This window comes from Dermacentor variabilis, chromosome 1, assembly GCF_050947875.1.
Source record: "Dermacentor variabilis isolate Ectoservices chromosome 1, ASM5094787v1, whole genome shotgun sequence".
NCBI classification, from domain to species: Eukaryota; Metazoa; Arthropoda; class Arachnida; order Ixodida; family Ixodidae; genus Dermacentor; species Dermacentor variabilis.
In genome coordinates, this window is record NC_134568.1 from 233,520,013 (window position 1) to 233,540,892 (window position 20,880).

General features: G+C 42.6%; 1 protein-coding gene across 3 annotated transcripts in view; it reads left to right on the plus strand.

Annotated features, from left to right (window-relative positions):
* The first annotated feature begins 10,555 nt into the window (after positions 1–10,555).
* Positions 10,556–20,880, plus strand: part of LOC142559431 (regulation of nuclear pre-mRNA domain-containing protein 1B) — a 58,558-nt gene continuing 48,233 nt past the window's right edge. Inside the window, exons 1-4 of one of the 3 annotated variants that reach the window (XM_075671030.1) lie at positions 10,576–10,794; positions 14,330–14,349; positions 15,798–15,927; positions 20,568–20,728. In XM_075671030.1, the coding sequence (XP_075527145.1) occupies positions 10,727–10,794; positions 14,330–14,349; positions 15,798–15,927; positions 20,568–20,728 (379 nt within the window). In that variant the 5' untranslated portion in view covers positions 10,576–10,726. Of the gene's footprint in view, positions 10,795–14,329; positions 14,350–14,840; positions 15,436–15,797; positions 15,928–20,567; positions 20,729–20,880 lie in introns of those variants that run through there. The other 2 variants (XM_075671026.1, XM_075671035.1) reach the window with 2 other exon arrangements.

Genomic DNA, 20,880 nt, shown 5'->3' on the forward strand with positions numbered 1-20,880 from the left:
ATAGAGCAATATTTCTTGCTTTTTGTTTGTTTTTCACGTTTATTGCCGTGCACACCTCAACTGTCTCACTCGAGGCGGACAACCATGTCAAAGCGCAAGCGCGCGTAAACGACACTGACTGAAAAGTGCAAAGTGCGACCGTGTGGCATCCCCGCGAGTATGAAGCTTACATTTCAGGCGTAGCTAGTATGGCCGCAGAAAGAGAAGCGGTTCTTGCGGGAGAAAGGAGGAAAGGCTGGCACTATCTTCTGCAACCCTTGCGGGAGCATGGCTCAGTGCCAGCGGGGCGGGGGAGATGGGAGTAAAGGAGATAAAAGGTAGGAGGGTGGAAGATAATGTCGCCATGGCAGCAATGGAGCAGACCGGCAGGGAGGGCCCACTGGGTTTGATTGAAGGGGTGGGCCGGTGACAGACCACAAGAGGTGGTCCAGCAGAAGCTAGGTTGGGGCGGATCAGGAGACCCGGGGTGGTGGGGTAGCTGTTAGGCTATCTGTCTTTACAGAAATGTCCTACAGTCTCGCCAAGAGCCCTGATGAGTGGAGGTACTCGACGACACTGAGGAAGGCTGGTAGCTGGTTGCAACTAGGGAAAAGGAAGTAGCAGGAAGGAAGCAGCAGCGAGGTATCCCTGCGTGGGAGGCTGTGCTGTGGAATAGGTCGTGGAGGCCAGCCCAGAGATACCCGTTTGTCCAGCTGGTAGGCGATGATGTGCCAGTGCAGCCTGTGCCTCGTGAAATCCGCAGCCGTTGCAGCAGGGCTGAAGGGGACAGTGGAGTGGTTGGCACTTTTTGCAAGAGTGTCTGCCTCCTCATTCCCGGGATCCACACGTGTGCCAATAACCAGTGCAGGGATAGTGTGCACCCTGACTCTTGCAGGGCCTACAGTCTCAAAGAGAGCAGTGCGACTCCAAGGCTAGCCCTTTCAAGTCTCTGCAGGCAGAGCAGAGCTGCCTTGGAGTTGCAGAAGATGGCTGTCAGGGTCGCTGGCAACTCCTCTGCCAGTAAGTCCACAGCAAGGTGGAGACCTGCTACCTCTGCTGCGGTAGAGCTTGCATGTCCCTGAAGACGGCACAGCTTGCCCTTTCGTAGAGCGGGTGCAACACGGGCTGCTGTGGATGAGCCCGTGTCCGGCATCGTGGATCCATCGACAAAGATGTGCAGGTGGTCCCCAAGTCTCTCATGGAGGAGAGAGGCAGCCGTCTGCTGCAGGGCACATGCTGGGCACATGCTCTGTCGTGGTGGGGACTGGTGGTCTCTGTGGTGGGGGTGGCTGTACAGCATTTGCTTGTCCCCTACGACTTCTTCTTAGAAGTCGCACAGCCATCCCAAGTGTGATGCAGGCCGGAAGCATAGGCGAGTCAGGAGGGCTTGACCGTCTGCTGCATGGTGCAGGCGATCAATGCGTCGTAGCCCCTGTTGCAGGAAGAGTAGTGACAGGGGCCAGGCACCTGCCTCGGCAAGAGTGGCGGCCACTTGAGAGGTTCGAGGAATGCCAAGGCAGAGCCAGACTGCTGACCGATGCTGCAGCTCCAGCTTCCGAAGATGGGGTGGGGGCAGTTCCACCAGAGGGAGGGCATACAGCAGCCGTGAAGTGGCTGCAGCTTCAAAGAGCAGTAGGGCCCACCTAGTGGTGCAGCCCTGTTCACGGGCAAGAGGCTGTGAGATTGCCTTGCGGACCTGAAGTGTCTGAGCGTACAGGGCCTTGGCAGCTAGCAGCCAGGTCAGCCGATGGTCAACACGCAGCCCCAGGTAGGTAAATGCCATGCTCCATGGGACCTGGACGCCGTCCAGGCGCAGCCGGGTGGCCGAGCTACAAGCTACTGCGAAACGCAAAAGAAAGAGGCATGGTCAGAAAGAAGGAAGAGGCGCACCTCCATTGCTAGGCAGCATTTTGCTGGGCGGAGTATGCGCTCGCAAAAACTGATGCGTCGTCACCTCCGCTCGCCCGCATATTTTTTTTTTACCTCGGGCACTGTCTTGGGTTTTCTGAACCCATGTGCCGCGACGTCCCCTCTGCGCCTTGTCGTCTGCTAGCCTACTGTTTCGGCTACCGTGAAGGATACACATATTAGTTCGTAGTACTGAGGCGTTGTTAACATCACAGGTAAACTCAATAACGATAGTTATTCTGAAAAGTTCGGTATTCTGAAGATGGTAGTGCTGAAATATTTTTACATTGGATATATAAGAAGTCAGCAGGAGATTTCTGAAAAGTTTGTTAATCTGAAAAGTTCGTTAATGTGGTGTTTGTAGTAACGAGGGCAGGCACAACTTTGAAAACAAGTGTGGCATATGCCTTAATGACACTGTTATTTGTGTTCATCTTGTGTCTTACTGTGGTTCAAGCATGTTGATATATTCTCTGTGGAACAGTATGGTCAAATGCCTGCTGTGGAAGTAGATTACTGTTGAAAATAGAGTTGTTTCCTGCATTCTTGTCCTTGTGGCCAAAGGCATACAAAAGGTCTGCTGGCCCTGCTTGCATGATTTGCTGCGTGTAGGATTGCAACCACATAGGCTTGGTCAAAGTGAAATGAGAAATGTTTTAATCTCCTGTTGCTAGTTCTATATTCTGATTGCGGCTGCACATTCAAGGTTTATGTACATTGTCAGGGAGATTTGGTAAAATTTGTTTGGCAAAGCCAAAGGTTAATTACCAAATGTAATTAATTTCTTGGTGCCGTGAGCAAAAAATGAGCCCATGGAAAGTGCTCCAAGCTCTGCGTTAGCTTGTAGGCTAGTGATCTGCATGAGATAACAAGTTTGTATTTTTCGATATTATCAGCACTATTTTGTAGAAGCCACATTCTACAGTTGGCCAGAAATGCAGCTCTTTATCAAAGACCCACGCAGTGACTCACATTCTCCTCAATTTCTCGACAGTCTGTAGTATGACTGTGGGAGTTCAGACTGTGTTATAAGCTGCTATGGCCATTGCATTTGACCTAACCTGTAACCAAGCAGCACTACGATGCCCGTTCTGTGATGTAGTGCATGCCATAGTTTGTTTTGGCCAGTTATCCTATGTTTATCATTGCTGGAAGGAACACAAGTGGGCATGGCTTTGCATACTATCAGCATTGCCTAATGATTTGCAGTGTATAAGTGCAGTGCAAGCATGTTTGGTGTTGATTCATTCCCATTACGTGCATTACATCACGCAAGCTGTAGGCACCATCTCCTTTGCTCATCTCCTTTGCTCATCTCCTTTGCTCATCTGCCTCATGCTGTATGTCATGTGGAAGCTGTGTGCAGGTGTATATCTTATTGACCCAAACTCAAATGAACATTAGTCATAATGGAAGTTTTTTTTTTTTTTTGCCTATGCACCTTCATTTACTTGCAGTAAAATTTGCGAAAAAGGAGGGGGGGGGGGGCGGGAGTTTAATAGTGTCATAGTGGCAGCTTTCATTTTCCTGTTTGTTTATATTGAGATTTGTGAAAATTGGCTACACTTGCATGTTATTTTGTGTGTTTCCACTTGCATGTAGTGTCCAGGCAGATTCCATGAGAGAAAAAGCACGCAGCCACCAGCATGCAAGTGCTGTGGTGATGTGATGCTTGCAAGGTGTATGTATATTCTTGGCCATATGTGCACTGCTCATCTGTTAAGCTATGCTGATAGTATGCAGACAAGTGCTTTCGTGTTCCCGCCAGTATGACCAAGGCATTGCATCATGTTAGTCCCGTCATGTTTGCATGCCACATACAAGTGACTTCAATCTCGCAACTCTCTGTATTGGTGACATTGTCGCTCCGGCTACAGCAGTGACCAAGTTTCAAATAAGTTTCAGATCTGTTTTATTTCATTGAGTAGCATTGAATGAATAGCATTGTAAAGTAACATTTTCATTTACTCATGAACTTTAAACACTTATTTCGCGCAAAAAATTATTGTAATTGTAGCTGTGCAGCAGTCACTGTGTCACCGTAGTCAACATGTGCAATTGTGAATGCTGTGGTTGCATTCTTTATTTCTTGGGAGAAGTGATATTTAACCATATTTTCAGCTGTTGTATATGTGTGTGTGTGAATGTGGGCACATTCTTCAGGTGGCTAAAATGGTGTTTGGAAATAAAGACATATTTTTTAAACAATCATTTGTTGCTGCATAAATAGCTTTTATTTTCCTGCCCTTTCTTTTTTTTTTTCTTCTTTCAGTAGTGAAAATTCGAAAATACACCACATTGGCTTTGGATGTAGCTCTTCGACAATGCAAAGCTCACCAGGCTGTTCAAGAACGAATTGCATACATTGCATTTTCCAGTTGGAATCAAAAGCATACAGATGATGTACTCAGAGGAAAAGCTGAATATTTTGCAGCCTGGAAATGTGACCTAGTATTTGAAATTTCAGCCTGCACTAGTATATGCGAAAAATTTAGCATTGTATGTTTTCACTGGCTATGAACACAAACTGCATGGAAGGAAATTTTAAGTTTTTCCGAAATTCACACCCTATAAATGTTTGGCACCGACTGTATGTGATACGAAGCAGAAATACTGACTTGTTTTTTTTAGAAAAACCTTTCCTAATACTACTAATGCCATGTTTATTTTGAAGGAAAAACAATGGAATGAAAGTGCAGATGTTGTTTGCCAGACAAGCAATTGGAATCCATTTAAGTTTTGGCACCGACCTCTGAACGGAAAAAGTTGTTATTCAAAGTAGTATTTTTTTACAGGAAGGTGTGCAAGGCACTAAGTGCAGGAATGGAAAAGGAATTGCATTATTCTATGTATATAGAATATACCTTGTATCTCTGGTGATCACTGTCTTGGATGAGATACTGAATTTGAGACAAAATTTTTACTGTTCAATATTTACAGTAACGCCGGAAGAAGTATAGAAAGCCTTGGGAGATATGCAAAGGGGGAAGGCAGCTGGGGAGGATCAGGTAACAGATTTGTTGAAGGATGGTGGACAGATTGTTCTAGATAAACTGGCCACCCAGTATACGCAATGCCTCATGACCTCGAGCGTACCGGAATCTTGGAAGAACGTTATTTATAGACCGATCAGCTTACTGTCCGTTGCCTACAAACTACTTACTAAGTTAATCGCAAATAGAATCGGGAACACCTTAGACTTCTGTCAAGCAAAGGACCAGGCAGGATTCCATAAAGGCTACTCAACAATAGATCATATTCACACTATCAATCAGGTGATAGAGAAATGTGCGGAATATAACCAACCCTTATATATAGCTTTCATTGATTACGAGAAAGCGTTTGATTTTGTCGAAACCTCAGCAGTCATAGAGGCATTACGGAATCGGGGTGTAGACGAGCCGTATGTAAAAATAATGAAAGATATCTATAGCGGCTCCACAGCCACCGTAGTCCTTCATAAAGCAAGCAACAAAATCCCAATAAAGAAAGGCGTCAGGCAGGGAGATACAATATCTCCAATGCTATTCACAGAGTGTTTACAGGAGGTATTCAGAGACCTGGATTGGGAAGAATTGGGGATAAAAGTTAATGGAGAATACCTTAGTAACTTGCGATTCGCTGATGATATTGCCTTGCTTAGTAACTCAGGGGACCAACTGCAATGCATGCTTACTGACCTGGAGAGGCAAAGCCGAAGGGTGGCTCTAAAAATTAATCTGCAGAAAACAAAAGTAATGTTTGGAAGTCTCGGAACAGAACAGCAGTTTACGATAGGTAGCAAGGCACTGGAAGTGGTAAGGGAATACATCTACTTGGGACAGGTAGTGACGGCGGATCCGGATCATGAGACTGAAATAATCAGAAGAATAAGAATGGGCTGGGGTGCGTTTGGCAGGCATTCTCAAATCATGAACAGCAGGTTGCCATTATTCCTCAAGAGAAAAGTATATAATAGCTGTGTCTTACCAGTACTCACCTATGGGGCAGAAACCTGGAGGCTTACGAACAGGGTTCTACTCAAATTGAGGACGACGCAACGAGCTATGGAAAGAAGAATGATAGGTGTAACGTTAAGGGATAAGAAAAGAGCAGATTGGGTGAGGGAACAAACGCAAGTTAATCACATCTTAGTTGAAATCAAGAGAAAGGAATGGGCATGGGCAGGACATGTAATGAGGAGGGAAGATAACCGATGGTCATTAAGGGTTACGGACTGGATTCCAAGGTAACTGAAGCGTAGCAGGGGGCGGCAGAAAGTTAGGTGGGCGGATGAGATTAAGAAGTTTGCAGGCATGGCATGGCCACAATTAGTACATGACCGGGGTTGTTGGAGAAGTATGGGAGAGGCCTTTGCCCTGCAGTGGGCGTAACCAGGCTGATGATGATGATGATGCTTTATAGTGGTGGCAGACATAATTTGCATAATTCTTAATGCAATTTAATAGGAATAGCAGTCACCTTTATAGGGTGACTACATCTTCTTTCTTTTTCATTTCAATGATAACAAAAATTTTAAGGGGCATGTTTTGCAGAATTGAACTTGGTAGTACTACTCGAAGTAACACCTTTTGCTAAAAAAATTTGTGCATAGCTCTAGTTTTGAGATGCATAAACTAAAGACATGCTATGGAATGTAATGCTGTAGCAGTTTTGTTTTGTGTACTTTGTTTTTCTGCAGCATGAGAACTGGAATAGCAATGCATTTTGCTGCATACTCCAAGCTTATTTCTTTAAACTGGTGTAAGGCAAATTTTTACAGAAGAACTTATGCTTTAAGTACTGACTGACCTCAATTATGCAATTATAACATGCCCCCAATGTCAGTAAAAATTTGTGCAATTTTGTTTGTCAAATTAAAGGTTACGTAAATTATGATCTCTGCTGGTGCAATGGATCTTAGTTTTTGTCTCCAATTCCTTATTTTTAATGATCATTGACTGTCTTCTGGCAATGGGTGAAGAATGCTATATGGCTGAGAAATTGCCCTTGATTGTTGGAGCTTTCTCTGTGAACTAATATATACATATATATATATATATTTTTTTCTTTGAAACTTGCTTTTGCAAGCAAGTTTTGGCAGGAAGTTGAGGCCTAGCCATAAGATGCTTCTGGTCGCTTCTGGCTATGGCCTAATAATAGTGAGGTGGCAGAACAAAATGGTTTCGTGTGTGACCCCCCCCCCCCCAAATCAAATGCATTATTGTAGTAGAATAAGAGGAAAGGGCGGTATTGAGCACTTAGTCATGGATAACGCAACTTGTTTGTCCGAATTTAAAGGATTCAAGACTGCCAAAAGAGGAAGTAATAAAAAAATACTTTAAAAAATATCTGCCTCTTTACACCCTGTCAAAGTCCATGGATGTACGTTAGATAAGCAGTACCACTACAAGCGACGTACACATACAATAAAGAAGCATCACGCACACACGTATGTTAAAGTGTCATCAGCCCATTTTATGTCCACTGCAGGACGAAGTCCTCTCCCTGCGATCTCATATTACCCCTGTCCTGCGCCAACCGATTCCAACTAGCACCCGCAAATTTCCTAATTTCATCGCTCCACCTAGCCTTCTGTCGTCCTCGATTGTGTTTTCCTTCTCTTGGTACCGACTCTGTAACCCTAATGGTCCAACGGTTATCTAACCGGCGCATTACACGACCTGCCCAGCTCCATTTCTTTCTCTTAATATCAATTAGAATATCGGCTATACCCTCTCTGATCCAAACCGCTCTCTTTCTGTCTCTTAACATTATGCCTATCATTCTTCGTTCCATCGCTCTTTGCACAGTCCTTAACTTGTGCTCAAGCTACTTTGTCAGTCTCAGAAGTGTCTGCCCAATATTTCAGCACCAGTAAAATTCACTGATTGCACACCTTCCTTTTCAATGATAATGGTAAGCTTCCAGTCCGGAGCTGACAATGTCTGCCGTATGCAATACAACCCATTTTTGTTCTATGAATTTCCTTCTCATGATCAGGTTTCCCTGTGATTAAGACCTAGGTAAACATACTCCTTCACAGACTCTGGAAGCTGACTGGCAATCCTGAACTCTTGTTCCCTTGCCCGGCTATCCATCATTATATTTTCCTGCATATTAATCTTCTCTGTTAAGTCCTCAATCATTTGTTTTAACTCGTCTGCAGTGTTGCTGAATAGAACAATGTCCTCGGCAAACCGAAGGTTGCCGAGACATTCGTCGTCGATCCTTACTCATAAGCCTTCCCAGTTTAACAACTAGAATACTTCATCCAAGCACCCAGCGAATAGCATTGAAGAGATTGTGTCACCTTGTCTGACCCCTTTCTCTATGGGTATCTTCCTACTTTTCTTGTGTAGAATTAAGGTAGCTATAGAATCTCTGTAGATATTTTCCAGGGTATTTACGTAAGGAGTCTGTACTCCTTGATTACACAATGCCTCTATGACTGCTGGTATCTCTACTTAATCAAATGCCTTTTCGTAATCTATGAAAGCCATATAGAGAGGCTTATTGTACTCTGCAGATTTCTCGATAACCTGATTAATGACATGGATGTAATCCATTGTAGAGTATCCCTTCCTGAAGCCTGCCTGTTTCCTTGGTTGGATAAAGTCCAGTGTTGCCCTTACTCTGTTGCAAATTATCTTGGTGAATACATTTTTTATACAATACTGAAAGCAACCTAATGGGCCTATAATTTTTTGATTCTTTAACGTCTCCCTTCTTGTGGATTAGTATAATGTTGGCATTCTTCCTGTTCTCTGTTGCATTGAGAGTCATGAAGCACTGCATATAAAGGGCTGCAAGCTTTTAAAGCATGATATTTCCTCTATCTTTGATTAAATCGAATGTTATTCCATCTTCTCCTGCCGCTCTTCCCCGTTTCATGTCTTGCAAAGCTCTTCTGACCTCGTTGCTAGTTTTAGGAGTTTCTGTATCCTGTTCATTACTGCTTCGAATGGAAGCATTCCGACTCCTCTGGGTACTATACAGGTCAGTATAGAATTCTACTATACCTTCGAGATTGCTGATATTACCCTGCTCATGTTTCAGTGCATACATCTTTGTTTGTCCTATGCCAAGTTTCCTTCTCACTGATTTCAGGCTGCATCCATTTTTTACGGCTTCTTCAGTCTTTCTCACGTTATAATTTCGAATATCACTTATTTTCACCTTGTTGATCAATTTTGATAGTTCTACGAATTCTGTCTAATCTCTCGAGTTGGACACTTTCAGTCTTTGTCGTTTCTTTATTAGGTCTTTTGTTACTTGGGAGAGCTTGCCTACTGGTTGCCTTGGTGCCTTGCTTCCCACTTCAATTGCTGCTTTTGAAGCCAGCCTAGTTATGGTTTCATTCATTACCTCTACGTCATCTTCATCTCTCTGTTCTAAGGTTGCGTATTTGTTTGCTTTTACCCTTACTGTCTCTAGATTGACCTGTTCTTTCATGACCAACTTTAATCTTTCTCCCTTCAGATTGAGGTCAATCCTAGTCCTCACTAACCTATGATCACTGAACTTTACCCCACCTATCACTTCTACATGCTGCGATCGGCAGAAAGTATGAAATCAATTTCATTTATTTCACCATTAGGGCTTTTCCAGATCCACTTTCTGTTGCTACGCTTCCTGAAAAAGGTGTTCATTATTCGCAGCTTTTTCTTTTCTACGAATTCTACCAGCATCTTTCTAGCGTTCCTAGAATCGACGCCATAGTTGTCAATTGCTCGTTCACCAGCTTGCTTTTTCCCCACTTTTGCATTGTAGTCGCCCGTTACTACAGTACACTAAGTTTTTTTCTCATCGCTAATTCAACATCTTCATAAAACTGATCTACTTCATCATCATGACTGGATGTCGGAGCGTAGGCTTGTACTACCTTAATTCTACACCTCTTATTAAGTTTGATTACGACTACTGCTACCCTCTCATTAATGCTGTAGATTTCGTCAATGTTGCCCGCTATGCCCTTCTGAATTATGAATCCTACCCCGTATTGCTTCTTATTTGGGAGACTAAAGCAGAGGACATGGCCTCGGTCAGCAATGTAAAAGCTTCACCAGTTCTAATCTCACTAAGGCCAATGATATACCAAACAATGTCTGATAGTTCCTGATGATAGTTCCAGTTTCAATGTCTGAAAGATTGCTGCTAAGCTAGCCTCACTCGACAGAGTTCGAGTGTTAAAGGTTGCCAGGGTCAGTTTCCACTGGCGGCCTGTCGGGGTCCAGATTCTTAGCAGCCTCTGCTGCGTTACAGGTCTGACCGCCACCTTGGTCACGTGCTCCGCATCTGCTGGGGATTGAGGGCCATGGGTTAATTGTAGGAAGTGTAGCCAGTGTAGCATATATCATCATTCTAGGCCCTCCGCCAAGCGCAAGTGCCGTATTGAACTAATTGAATTTTCAAAGTAAATTGCGTCGGACAGTTTTTAAGGTAAGACTTACACACAAGCTACAGACATGATAGCTTCATAATTCTGTACAGGAACAGTACAGGAACCTTCTAGGCCACCTACGCAATTTATTTCTAGCTTGAGCTGCTCTTTGTTTTGTACAGCGTTTTGTACCACCGAAAAGTAATAAAGAATTAAAGATGGCGTGAAGAGCGCTAATAATTGACACGTTTTCAGCGCCATCTGGGAAGTGCGGGAGGCATATCCTATGTGGCTAGCTGTGCAAGCCTTAACGAGGCATCAGCATAGAACAAAATGGCAGCTTCGAGTTCTGTTGGGATATGTTGTTCTTCGCGCTGATCATATAGACCGCAACATGTCCGGTTTCACGGAGGCTGCATTGGAACGGAAGCTAGCTGAGCTAAACAACTCGCAGCAGAGTATCCAGACGTTGTCTCTATGGCTTATTCATCACCGAAAACACCACAAGACCATTGTGCACGTCTGGCTACGAGAACTCAAGAAAGGTAGACGGCTTTTTAAATTATTGTGTGTTGTGCTGGGTGTGAACGACTTAGATCTGTTTAACCGTCTGTAACTGGCGTACTGTAGCACATTGGTATTGTGAAAACGCTGCGGCTCGCTCTTTCGTGTCCTGCGGTCGGCCACCGTGTAGAACGCGTGGACTTTATCGTTGTATTTGCCGTGGTGAATTCAGTCGCTGCTGTCTTTAAGATATCTATAGGGGCTTAGAAAACTGCTGCACATGAAGTGCCCCAATTACATTTAATGTTTCATTAAAGTTGTTATTTGGACAGAATTAGTTCGGTTGTTTTGGCAGCAGTGCCAAGTGGACTTGCATAATACGTTCCATGGCCTGCAGGTGGATTGTTCATTCATTGACATCTGCAGGTAGCACGATAACCATAGCAGTTCTTTCAAGCAGAAAAGGTCAAAGTCACTGAAGCAGGCATCTATTTCAGCTTATTTATTTGTTGTGGAAAAAGAATGAGTGATTTGCATTCGATTTATTCCTGCTGTAGCAGAAATACACTGTAGAAATGAATAATTCTACTTACTTCCCAGTTCCGGGTTCCGTAGGCACTATACTAGTTTTCTTTTTTATTTCCTCTAAAGCTTACAAAATGGCCTCATTTTTGTTTGCTGATTAAGTTGTAAGTTGTACTTGTAAGGGAAGGATTGCGGAAAGCGCGCGCGCACGCACGCACGCACGCACACACACACACACACACGCACGCACGCGCACACACACACGCACACACACACACACACACACACACACACACACACACACACACACACACACACACACACACACACACACACACACACACACACACACACACACACACACACACACACACACACACTAAAAGTGCATGGATGGCTTGTAATCAGCTACCTACGTTCTTAGCACAGACAGCATTATTTTGACAGCAGAAATCAAATGTCTGTTGTCTGAGTGCCTGAATAAAATCTCTGTGATGTCTGAGTTGGTCATGCTGACATGCGTGTAATATATATATATATACATATGTACAAAAAAAAAAGAACTCCACCACACTATGCATAACACAGTTGATTCCACTGTGAGTAGGTTTACGGTAGTGTGACTAAAGGACAGGACAAAAGAAGACACGCATGGATTTTTATTTGTCTTTTAATTGCGCTATGGTAAACCTATTTGAGTTGCGTTATGAACAAGCCCACATTGCAGCCCTCGTGTCCACTGTGAGGTCAATTCTGATGTGGGCAGTATGCAAGATTCATGTTTTCTGTGCATTGGATGCATGTTAGAGAACCCCTGGTGGTTGAAACTAACCTGGAACTCTTCATTATGGCATCTCTCATAGCCATGGTGTTGCTTAGGGACACCAAATTCCATAATTAAAACACTAAGCTCATTGAAAGAATGAAAAGACTGCAGCCAGTGGCTCTTTGCTTGTTCCTCTTGCCATTTTCCCCCCACAATCAAACAGCCACTTGTTGATACTGTTATGAAGTTTATGCTATTGGGAGGCAATGTTCGGAAATACATTTGATTTCTTTCATTGCTCTCATTATTGAATTTTGCAGTTTCACTACTCGCCATGGTAGTCCAGTGGCTATGGTACGCTACTGAGCTGAAGGTTGCAGGTTCGATCCTGGCCGCAGCGGCTGCATTTTAGTGGCAGTGAAATGCAGAAATGCTCCTGGGCTTAGATTTAGGTGCCCGTTGAAGAACCTCAGTTCGGTCAAAATTAATCCAGAGTTCCGCACTGCGGCGTGCCTCATAATCAGATTGTGGTTTTAATGCATAAAACCCCAGAATGAATTTTTTTTTTCTTTTTCAATTTCACTGTTTCTCTTTCTGAGCGTACTGCCAGAAAAGGTAACTGCACTTGGTGTGATACTGTCGTAAAAGATTGGTTACTGAAATGCAGAAAGCATTCCCAGACAAGTACACACACCTACATGAATTAGCCATTTACGTGGTTAACGATAATTGCAGTTTTTATATCTGAATAATCAAAAGGTTACTTGATTGGTTGCCCTGCCTTAATGTACTTGGATATATAATCATAACTTGGTTTTAGATATAGGTGCAGGAAATCCTGTTAGTGGCACCTGCATGTACCTAACACAAACACTGCTTGGCTGCTTTCATGTGCAGGGCCGATAGCATCTGTTAACCATGCGTTTGACGTTTCTAAAACTACCAGCTACAAAAGTTATCACTTATTGCACTTCTGAGCTGACATGGTTGCGTGATAATGTTTTTTTCATTGAGCTCGTTTTTGTAACTATCTGAACTGCTTCGCTGTGTACAGGTGCATATGTTATTGTAAATTAAAAATTTAATTGTGCGGTTTAATGTCCCAAATTTTCACAGTTGGCAAAGAATACAGTTGTGTGGTGCTTGGGATTAATTTTGACCATCTGGGTATTTCTTTTAATGTATATCAAAGGCACAGTGCACAAGTATTTTTGCATTTCCCTCCCACTGAAATGTGGCTGCTGCAACTGTGAATCAAATCCATAACCTCATGCTTAGCAGCAGAAATCCATAACCCGAAACCGCAAGCTCAACGATCGTATAGTTCCCCGCGCATGTCACCACGGAAGACGACACACTCCTGAACCTATATCAGACGGTGCACCAGACGGCGTGAGGCATGAGCGCCGAACAGGGCAATGCCTCTCGCACGATAGCGAACACTCCTCGCACAGAACAGGACAGGCTCACTAGATACAATAACCGAAGCATATCTAAACGCGAGGAGGATATACTGCCGAGTCCCAGATTGAACAGGAGGCAGGCGGTCGCCTGGAGACAGCTCCAAACGAACACCTTCCCTAACCATTCTATCTGAAATGTACCTTCTCAGATAAACACCAGGACGACACGTGCAAATTCTGCCCGGAAGGGCCAGCAACACTCAAACACATGTTGCGGGAGTGCAATGTAAATAGAAGAAGGATGGCAGCTACTCTGGAGACCCTGTTGTCGAGGTGGGCTGCAGCTCTGTGCAGCTGATACCTCGGCATCCACACATGGGCAGTCCAGCAAGCCCGTGAGGCGATGTTGAGGCAGGGCCTTGACGTTCTTCCATGAGAGACCTAAGCCCAGATTGACTTTGCTGAACATTCAACAAAGTTGTATCCGTCCATCCATCCATCCATGCACCTGTACACAGTGAAGCAGTTCAGATATTTACAAAGAACGAGCTCAATGGAAAACAACTTTATCATGCAACCATGTCATGTAAAAGTGCAATAAGTGAGAAGTTTTGTAGTTCAGAGTTTTAGAAACAGCGAATGCACTATTAACAGATGCTATCAGCCCTGCACATAAAGCTGCCAAACAGAGTTTGTGCCAGGTACATGTAGGTGCCACTTACAACCTTTCCTGCTACTGTATCTAAGTACATTAAAGTAGGGTGCAAAAAAAGCAGCCATTGTGTTCACCATTGAAATGAATTTTTAGTGTTTTCTTTGGTGTGACACAGAATGACAATATGGGCACTTAGTAAAGTTTTTTTTTTCTCTCTTTCTTTTTAGGGGATGCCTTTTATCACATGGTCTCAAAAGGCGTGATGATTGTTCATGCCAGCGTTGCATTTGTTTCACTTGATTTTTGAAGTCATTTTCATTGACATTACTGGCGCGGTATTCCAATATGCTACATGTGCAGGACTGCCTTTAAGAATGCCTTAAATGTCACTCCTGACATATCTTTAATCACACGGTGCTTCCTGACCCCAAGATAATGTTGCCTTTGTGTGTGCGTGTTTGTGTACGCACGCACACATAACCTTCCCTTTTTTTTACTATATCCTTTCTTCCTCTTTCTCCTTTCTTTTCGTTTATCCTTTCTTTTTTCATCCTGTAGTAGCATGTCAGGCATATGGATATGTGTGGCAGTTTCTGAAAATCCAGAGAAAAGACGGGGAATGCAGGAGATGGAAATTCGAGACGATGAGCAAAACGTGAACAAGGTGAATGCAGGAGCCAATGTTTCGACAAGTGGACTTGTCTTCTTCAAGGACAAGTCCACTTGTCGAAACGTTGGCTCCTGCATTCACCTTGTTCACATTTTGCTCATCAGTTCCTGAAAATGTAATTCCTTCTTTAATGCATGCAGAGGTCTAACTTCGTCTAGTATCTACACCCATAAGCAAAAGTTTGGTGACAACAGTGTCACCAGAAAATGCAAATTTCGTCTAGAACAGTTCTCTAATGTGGAATTGCTTCGATTCATTGGAGTGGTCAAACACTAGCATAGGCTCTACCATTTGGTTTCAGCCAGCATGGCCAGGCTGCGAAGAAACCTTTTTTTTTTTTTCTGCAGCTCCATTGGTCTCCAAACTTTTGCTTGTGTGGGTACCCTCGTGTCTTGTAAATGAATAAAAGCAACTTGTGACCTAAAGGTTATCTTGCTGAAATTTTTTATGCATGTACATGAGCCAGTCACTCTGAAAGAAGTGGTAATGATGTGGCTTTGTGTGTAGTATCATTGCTCCTTTATGTGTTCTATCGTGAGAAGATTCAAGCTTTGCCTGTCTGAAAACATCTGTCAGTATGTTCACTTGCAACTGGTTATAAATATTTTATTTGTGTCACATGCTCAGATGAGGTGGATGCAGATGCTAAAAGCTCTATTCTAGGTACTGTATTTTTACATTTTTGCATGTTTTTGCTTAACTTGATCCATGTTGACAATTCTATGGTCCACAATCATACCATGTTTACTGGCAATTTTATGTGTTATGCTTTTATTCCTTTTAGTGGTTAAGGCAACACAGCAAGAGATATGTAGGTGTCTGCTGCCCTGGTGCATTTTATCACACTGAAGTGAAATTTGCATGTATCTGGCTGATATTTACTTTTTCAAATGTTGCAAGGTGCAGAATGCTGTTGTGCTAGTGTTTTAATTTTTATTCATGCACTCTCTGGTAGCTAGTCTTGTGCAGTGCGTAGTTTGAGCGCTCACTCATTAAAGTCTGCACATTTATTTTTTCCTTTGCAGCCAAACCAGCTCGGAAGCTGACGTTTATGTATCTTGCGAATGATGTCATCCAGAATAGCAAGAAGAAAGGACCTGAATTCACCAGGGAGTTTGCCACTGTTCTGGCTAAAGCCTTTGCGCACATTTCAGTGTACGCTTCCCTTCACTGTACTTCTGGTATCCTAATGAGAGTGCAACTTTGATGTTAATGTTAATTGCATGGCACTTAGTGGCAGAGCTGTGTATCTTTTGAGTGGTTTTGTTTATTAGTACATTTAAGAAAACAATCTACTATCAAATCAATATGTTACACTTTGTCTTGTTGTTGAAGGTTCTGTTTTCTGGTGGAACTTTTGGACTGGAGCCTTAGATATGCACGTAAGCCACATGCAATGTGTCAGTTCCTTCTAAAGATGAGAAGGTGGGGTGGTTCTTGGAGTGATTAGCATTGTTCTTTTATATGTCATTGAAGTACTGTGAGAACTGCCTTTAACAGCTAAAATACTTGTTAAAGTTTTCTCCATAGAAGTTGCTGCTTAAGTTGTGATGATTTGGTCACTGCCTACTAAACTAGCAGCCTAATAAACAACGCCAACTATGGAAATAAAAAGCCAATGATCTTGTCTAGAGCTGAAGTTTAGGCTAGTTGGTTATTCATGATCGTCAAATAACAGTGCATAAAAAATGAAGTGAACACAGTCTATATGTATTACATTTATCCCTTGTTTTTTACTTGCTGTTATTTGACAGCCTTCTTGTGTTGATGCTTTTTGTTCAAAGGATAAGGGTAGGCACTGCTGAATCACATATGCTAGCATGTGTGCTATAATGCACACATTCTAGCTTATGTATTAAGGTGTTAATCTTGCAGTTGGTCTCAAAGAGGAAAGATACTTCCATTAAGGTGGCCCATAGGTTGTGCTGATGCAGGTGCATAGGTGATGCAGGTCTTGTTGCTCTTACTGATAATGAAATTTCAGGTCCTCAGATTATCTCATTTTTTTGTTGAAATATTGCAGAGTTGTTTGCTGTTCCTTTTTCTTGCATAAAGCAATTTATTTTGTTAGTGATAAAATTAGTCTTCTAGATAAAACATTTAATTACTGCTTGATTAGAGTGCATCTCCACTTATAAATTCAGTTGGCCTGTTATGCATGATACTATGATTCTTAAAAACCTAGCCCAAGTATGATACTGTGTTCTCCCTTCACAACATGCATCTAGCAAGACTTCCAAAGGCATCTTGCCTGAACCATCACACGTATTGGGATTGGTACCTCGCCTTTCCTTCCTGTAAAGGAAAGTATTCTAGGCTATTTTTGGAGTGAGAAAGATGGTAGCCTTGTGTTTCACTGTGCCTCTGCTCGTCTCTTTGTTGCATATTTGAGTGGCAAAGAAGCAAAATGGCTGCAACATCAGGTGGAGGGGTGGTGGTGATGTATGCCCTTCACAATAAAGCAGATGCAGTCATGTTAACACAGAAGTCAGTGTTACAAGCAACTCATCAGTGCACACTTAGTGTTCCTGGTGTCAGCCCTTCAAGTGGAAAGCGCATCTTTCGAACCAATATCTGTCACAACCTCATGATGGAGAGTGGGTCTAAAGGTGTGCTGCAGTTAGTGTCACTAGCCCACAAAAGAAAATAGGATGAGATAGAAGGGCAAGAATGAATGGTTACTGAAGAAAGTGGCGCAAATAGAAAATCGGTCATCTTGCAGCAATGACTGCTACCAGCTGAGCTGAGTTTTCACTCTCCAGTACTCTGGGGTTCCTCTGTGTCCTTAATCGCTCACAGCTGAGCCTGTGTCACGTTAATTACTGTGGCCCTAAGACCTAGTGCTGTGGTTTTTGTAACCATGGTTCTCGAGTGGCAGCACTGCAGTATAGTGCTACTGCCTCTACAACATAATGAAAGCAATGTTTAGTTCTTGCTATGTGCACAATGTGATGATCAAAATTGGCTGTTTTCAGTGAATAACATTGAGGTTGCAGCATGGGTGCTTTGAATCTGCAGCACCGTGCTCAGGATAGGCAGTTTCATAGCAATGGGGATGTGTGGGCCCTGTAGTAGTAGCTTCATTTGCAGCTTCATTTGCTCAAGTTCATTGTGGAGTAGCAAGATATCTTTAGGACAGTTGTTATGACAACTTAGATGCCTAATGCCAAACAAGCTGATGGTTTTTTAAATGCCATAGCAGAAATGCAAGCAGGCATGGTTATCTATGAAAAGTCCCCAGTTAAGGAGTTGGGTATGGTGAGTGATGCTGCAGCATGTAGAATTATAGCGTTTCAAGAAAGTCTCTTTGTTTTTTCTTCATTTTGTTTTTACTTTAGTTGAAAGCCCTGATGTGTGCCATGTTACAGCATTAAAGTAAGGTATCAGTGAAGTGTTCAATGCAGTGCTTGTGGCATGTGCAAGACGCTGTAGAACACTGGCATTGGCAGAGTTTCAGGATGAACAGTTTTGCAGTACTTCTTCACACTGTGACACTGACACTGTGCTTGAACTACTGAACTACCTTTAGTTATCAGATGATCAGAGCTCCAGTTTCAGTTGTCTATGCCCAAATAAGCTGCAATTTAGCCTGGGTGACAGCAGGGGGCAGTGAATCTTCGCTTATTTAGTCCTAGAGCTATTCACTTCAAGTTGAACATTTTACCACGTGCGCTTGATTGTAAATCTTTATATGACTTCTCATTTCTGTTAAAGTGCAGACCAATTTTAGAACAATTGTTTTTTATTGATATTCATACATTACAGCTCATTGTGAAGCTGTAAAGGAAACCTGTATTAATATGTATGCTTGCTTGAAAGAAGTGAACTTTCGACAACTGCACACTTCCAAGCGAACTTGCTTGAACTATGAAGCAGTGCTGGTACTGCTACCTTGATCTTCCTTAAATTGTAGTATTGACAAGATGCAAGGGACACACCAACATCACTAACACAGTTGTGGAAGTTATTGCCAGATATGGCAAGCGTTTGCACAAAACTTTATACCTCTGCCTGTAATGCCCACCGTCTTGTTTCACATAGCCCTTACAAAGACCCATTGCCTGCTCCCAGCCTTTCCTCTTTCTTCGATCTCTCTCTCATAATCTGATCTTTAGGCTCCGATTGCATGAATAGAATGGAAAATGTTTGTCTCGATGCAGCTAATCTCTCTAACTGCTGCATAGTCTGCAGTAAAAATGTTGCACAGCACCTGCACTTCTAGCGCAGGTGCACTACTGTGAAATGTTTGTGTGAAGCTGGTCTGAGAATGGCATCTGATCTATTAGAACATGGATGGTATATTAGGATTAAATGCGAGAGCTCTGCACTTTTTTGAACTAGTGCAGAAAGTGTAGCTGAAAAACAGTCACTAAGCATTCCGAAGATACTTACAGCTTTATGAAAAGTTATAGTCCTCATTTGGGCATCTTTGGTACCTAAATACCCACCTACATAACTTTCAGGCACCAATGATGGCTAACATTTGCTAATTAACTGGTAATCAATTGAAAAACATTGCTAAGAGCTTGTCATGTAACAGAACTATAACAGAGGCTTGTTAGCTATGAGGTATTGCAAATGAAACACACTACTTTTAAGCACAAGTTGCATGAAGAAGGGGGAATATGAAAAGAGTGTATAAGCTGCTATTATTTTCGGGCAGTTTGTGTTCAACTTGGAAAACAATCTGCTTATATAGCATAGTAAAACTGACCCATTGTTCAATGCTGTGGCAAACAGCGTTATTGGAATTTGTATTACATAAATGGGAACATTTTTTAAAATGAGTAAGCTCTGAATCATTGATAGAACTAATGAATTACTGTGTGTGAAGACACAAGTAACACAGTTTGATAGAGTAACCACTGTTTTGAACATAGTTTGTATGCTTTCATAAAAGCATGTGAAGTGCCAGAGGAGGGGAAAGCTGCAAATAGCCTTTTGCAGCTGCTGCAGCTGAATAGTAACAGGAAATGAACATATTTGAAATGGCGTCAACTGGGCTGAAAACACCGAAGGAAGTACACACGACAAATTTCTTCCGATGTCTTTTGTACCGTTTGTGCTATTTCAAATAACATTAACCAACTCGCCAAACTGTCTACTTTGCTACAAGAAATGCAGAATTTTCACTCTTCTTCAACATGAAACTATAAAGTCGCAATTTGCATACACGTGTGTCAATTTGTATTATTTTGTCCTTTGTTTAACAGTATAGCACAGTAAACAATGGTTGCAAGTGATATTAAAGAGAACATATTAATGAGATCTTATTTTTATACAATAAAAAAATGCTTTGTTAATTGAAAGATTTATGAAAGGGTTCCAACTTATTAAAAAATTAACTTTCAGCCTCATTTTCACACTTGTAAAAAGCACAAATATTGGTGATTTATTTTGGAACTATGTTCTCGGCCATTTTGGAAATATCAGTTTTGAGCACATGGCTAAAATATGTGGTTGCGTGGCGCACACATGCAGTTAATATTATTTTTGTGTTGTCTAGTCGCCATCGCTAGGTGATGGTGCAGAACCTTGCAGTAAAGGTTCATTGCAGTGCCTTCTTAGTCTACAAGTGTGTTGGTGAAATGGGCAGCAGAAATGTCATCGTGCCGACAGAGTCCTCTTGTACTACAATGACACATTGCGCCAGTTGTGTGTGTCATGTGGTGTTGTGGGTTAGGAGTGTTGCAATATTTTTCTTTTGTAGCCATTGTATTTAATATTTGTTCTGTACCTTGTGCAGGAGCACAGACGTGGCGTCATGCTTGACTTCATGCCGCATTTTTTAACAGGAGAGATACAGACCAGAAGACACATGCAGGCTTGCGGAGAATTCTTAGTGTGTGGAAAGAGAGAAGTGTTTTTGACACACATCAGATTTCGGACTTTGGCCAATATCTCTCAGACAAGGTGACTGAAACAGAAACGGTGAAAGACTCTGGCCAAGATACAGGTGTTCTTCCTTCCCATATTTTTGTGCCATTTACTTTTTTCTCGCTTGTTGGTTTCGTACAGACTGCTGAAAGGAGCTTTTGCTTGCTGCTGAAATTAGCTAGAAACTTTCTGCATGCTAGCATGACTACCAGGGGAAACTTATTTCTCTTT